The sequence below is a fragment of the Pygoscelis adeliae genome, unplaced genomic scaffold (genome assembly GCF_000699105.1).
Source record: "Pygoscelis adeliae isolate BGI_AS28 unplaced genomic scaffold, ASM69910v1 Scaffold358, whole genome shotgun sequence".
Classification (NCBI taxonomy): Eukaryota; Metazoa; Chordata; class Aves; order Sphenisciformes; family Spheniscidae; genus Pygoscelis; species Pygoscelis adeliae.
Genome location: NW_008825429.1, coordinates 1,844,369 through 1,848,431, shown reverse-complemented (window position 1 = coordinate 1,848,431; position 4,063 = coordinate 1,844,369). Strand labels below are relative to the sequence as shown.

Below are 4,063 nucleotides of genomic sequence, written 5' to 3'. Positions count from 1 at the left end.
CATGTGTTGTCTTCCCCCTTATGTTGTTCATAAGCATTCAAAGATAACTCAGGTGAAAAAGAATTCAGATCATGTCTCAGTGGGGAAGTGAACCTGTTGCAGGCAATCTTGGCAACACTGGCTGACCCAGGTTCTGGGTCACACAAGACCAAACCCATCCAAAGAGCTCTGGCAGTCTTCAGAAAAGGAAGAGGCTGCTCCCTGCCCCCCCCGCACGTCCTCCACTACCTTCTTATCCAAGAAATAAAAGGAAGGGAGGAGTAGTACTTTTTCTAGAACCACGGCACCTTGCCCTCTCAGACAAAGAGACAACAGTACATTTCAACTTTATTAGAAAAAAACAAAAGTTTATACAAAGCTCTGCATTTTACAGAAAACCAGCTCCCCCCAAACACAAAGAAAACCGACATTGCAAGCTGTATGCATTTTCTTTTTTCATATACATACATATATATATGTACATACACATATATATGTGTGTGTGGGCGCACGTGTGTGTATATATAGTGAGACACGTATTTTTTTTTGCATGGTTTGCATTATTTTACAAAGTTAACATTTAGTAGAAAAAAAAAAAGCATCTTTGTTACCATTATTTTCTCATATAAATAACTGTGAGCAGTCCCTCTGCAGATAGATAAAAAAACACCTTTTCGTGTCATTCTGTAAAAAACAGACATTACTGAAATGGTATTGAGATCTTTCAAGTTTTTTCAATACCACCATAAAAATATCATCTAGCCCCCAATTCAAAATGCTTGTCCAAGGCATTAGAAGAGAAAGGACTGTAAGACAATTCTGGAAAGATCAGTTCTTTAAGCCAACATTCAGGTAGATAATTTTTGCTGGACCTCATACATTGGTGTGAAATGAGCACAAACAGGAGGTCAACCTCGCTGCCTGCCTGGAAAAGCTGGTTCTTTGCCTATTGTCACTGAGTCAAATTCCAACAAAGCACCCAGCAGTGCCAAGGAGCTGGCAGACTCTCAGCTCACCCTTCTCGCCCCACAACAAAACCACAGACCTTCTTAATGCAATTAAAACCTCCACCAGCTCAGCAAATTTTTCCTACTCCATTCACCTCAAAAGGAGCTGTTGGACTAATCGTGGCATGGCTAGACAGGCATTAGGTTGTTGAATTATTGGGAGAAAAACTTAACTAGTGGGGAAAATGCAAAACGACAACTAAAAGGAAGAAAATGCTATAGAAAAGAGCTACTGGAGTGACTCCCAAGGCTCTGGTTTGAAGAAGCAGGAACAGTAGAGAGATGTGAATTGCAGCTCAAAACATCCTTGCATTTACTGAAGTTAAAGGTGACAGTGTGGTCCAAATTAATTAACTGCCTGGTAAACAATCATTCTTTCCGTCAAGCACCATGATGGGGAGAATGGCGAAGATTTTGAAGGCAATACAAGTGGTCGTGGTGATAACAAAGGTAATGGAAGTGAAGAACACAATGATGTAGATTAAATGGAGAGTAATGCCAACGAAGATGTTTCGACTGCCAGAGATGCTGGCAACAGGAAGAATGGTTATATGGTTGGTGTTGATGATGGCCAGAATTCATTCATATGTCCATGTAGTCATCATCTTCATCAGTATCACTTTCCAGTGAGGACTCCTGGCTTGAGGTCTCTAAGATTTCCAAAGCTGGCTGACAAAGGCTCTCCTTCTTTACATTCGCTGCAGACTGAGCAGACAAAATAGCAGACTGATCCCAAAAAGAGAGAGAGAGAATATATTGCTAAATAGTCAGGATAAACCCATGATCACAGGGATAAAAGCCAACTGGTTGCTATTCCTTCACATTCAATAGCTCTTACTTCTATAAAAGATACGGCATCCTAACGTGAAACAACATAACATTCACCAGTAGGCTTCCCCACAGTTAATATTCTGCTAGCTTCCACTAACCTAAGAATTGCAATGGCTGCACTAGCTCCCTCACCCATTTTTGTAATTCTTTCTAATTCCCTCAGAAAAGGGGTAAAGACTAGAACAGCTATGATTTCACCCATGGCCAATATTTCACCGGTCCTTTAAAACTGGCTCCTGCTGACAACAGCTAGCATCTTCTTCCACTACTTATTCTATCTGGTTATGAACTGGGGACAGGAACTGTTGCTCCTTTCATACAAGTATTTTATTGAGGGGAGAATTAAGATAAAAACAATAATCTAAAAAATTACTGTTTCCCTTTTATTACCTTTAATTTTTGCTTGGTCTCTTCTGAAATGCTGCCCTTTGGAGAAAGGAGGGTGGGAGTGGGTGGAGTGACAGTGATCTCAGGTGGAAATTTGGTGACAGATGAAGGTATGAAAAGCTTTGGCATGTTGGGCAGAATGCGAGTTTTTACTCGGGTGCCATCTGTCTTGTTCTGCTGACTTCCCAAAGTCTGTGAACTGGAGCTGAGTTCAGGCTTGGAACTGGAGGCTAAAGAGAAAATAATAAGAAAAAACATGTTAGGAAGCTATCTAGGATTTCATATGTCAAAGAAGAGGGAACAGTTCATTGTTAGACATATGGCTGGCTCAAAAGGCCTTTCTTCAAGCCTTGCTTTAAGGCTCAGAAACAGAAGAAGAAAGCGTCTCAAGATTCTGTGACAACTGGAAACCAGTAATAATTTAGAGAAATCTTACTGGACAGCAGAAACTCAATCTGACCAAGCATGACAAGTGGCAGTGTAGCAATGACCCATCTACATCTAGTTAGAAGGCTACTACAAACACCATTTTCCCACTTGTTGTTTCAGATGCAATCATCTTATCTTTGCATTCTCTAACTACCTCTCCATTCTGTAATGCAACAAATAAAGCTACTTAGCTTTACTTATGAGCCGTAATTTCCTCCACCATAGCATTGCCTCTGTAATTACTGAGATAGCAACCCCTCAAGAATTTAAGAAAAATATATGGTAACACCTGTCAAAATTTCCTCATTACTCTCTTCAAATCCTGCCGTAAAAACCTCCTGGTGTGCTCATGCCACTGTCTGCCACGCTAGTTTTCAAATACTTCCCAAGCGTCTCAGCTTGTGGTCTTTACAATGCAAACTTGCTCAGACAGGACTCATCTCATGAAGTAAAGAGGGATCTGGCCCTTCCTTAAGCACTATCACATTACAAAATAATATATATGCAACAATAACTAGAAGACAACAATGCTTTCACAGTAGAAACTGAGAATTTGTTAAAAGAGATTTCTTGATTTCTTACTAATAATGCTGCTTCATATGGAGTCAATTTTTTTTTTTAAAGTTATATGAATGAAAACACCAGAGTCTACCTCAGACTGGTAATAATGACAAGTGTTCATACACATTTTTACAGATTCAGTCCTGTCAAATCCATCTCTTGCAGATTTCTGGAACTGACATGGCCACTTACACACAGCAAAATAAAATGCCAGCTTCCTGATGCTATCCTGAAAACAACCAGCAGTAGAGTAGAACTAACTACTAAGGGATGTGAAATTGAATTGTATGTTCTCAACTGTACACAAGAATGTAAGAACTGCCATGACAGATGAGACATGGCTTTCCATCAACGTCACTGACCCATCTCCACGGGCAGCCAATCATTTCAGAGTAGAGTACCAGAAACGTTGCAGTAATCAGAGAGAGTAACCTGCAGTAATCTGCCTCTCACAAACAAGGAAAAATGAGATACCCCAAACATGAGTATCTAGATTATGCCCACCTGAAATACCAAGTTTTACATTTTTTCAATTAAAACACCAACTCCTACTTCTCTTGGGAAGGGGGCAGAGGCGGGATAGAAAGCATTAACTGCTGTAATGCTGTTTTTTATGTTTACTCAGACTGAGTCAGGTTTTGTGAAAATCCGTTTCCTTCTGCTAAATATTCCAATAGTATAATCCAAAGTGTTGTCATATCACCCCATGTAAGATTTCAATTAAAAGAAAAATTCTACTTTAAAGGATGCACAAACTATATAGCATGATAGCCTGGTACTGGGAGGTGTTTTATTTGGCTTTGCTGCCGTGGTATTTAGCATGTGAGTCATGCATCAAAAAGAATAACCATTAAGGGACGACAAGGCAC

At 39.9% G+C, this 4,063-nt stretch overlaps 1 protein-coding gene across 1 annotated transcript in view; it reads right to left on the bottom strand.

Annotated features, from left to right (window-relative positions):
• Nucleotides 1-317: 317 nt before the first annotated feature.
• The window catches only part of CABIN1 (calcineurin binding protein 1), a 115,393-nt gene continuing 111,647 nt past the window's right edge, over nucleotides 318-4,063 (bottom strand). The window contains 2 exon segments of the mRNA XM_009330766.1: nucleotides 318-1,712; nucleotides 2,208-2,434. Of these exon segments, the coding sequence (XP_009329041.1) occupies nucleotides 1,569-1,712; nucleotides 2,208-2,434 (371 nt within the window). The 3' untranslated portion in view covers nucleotides 318-1,568.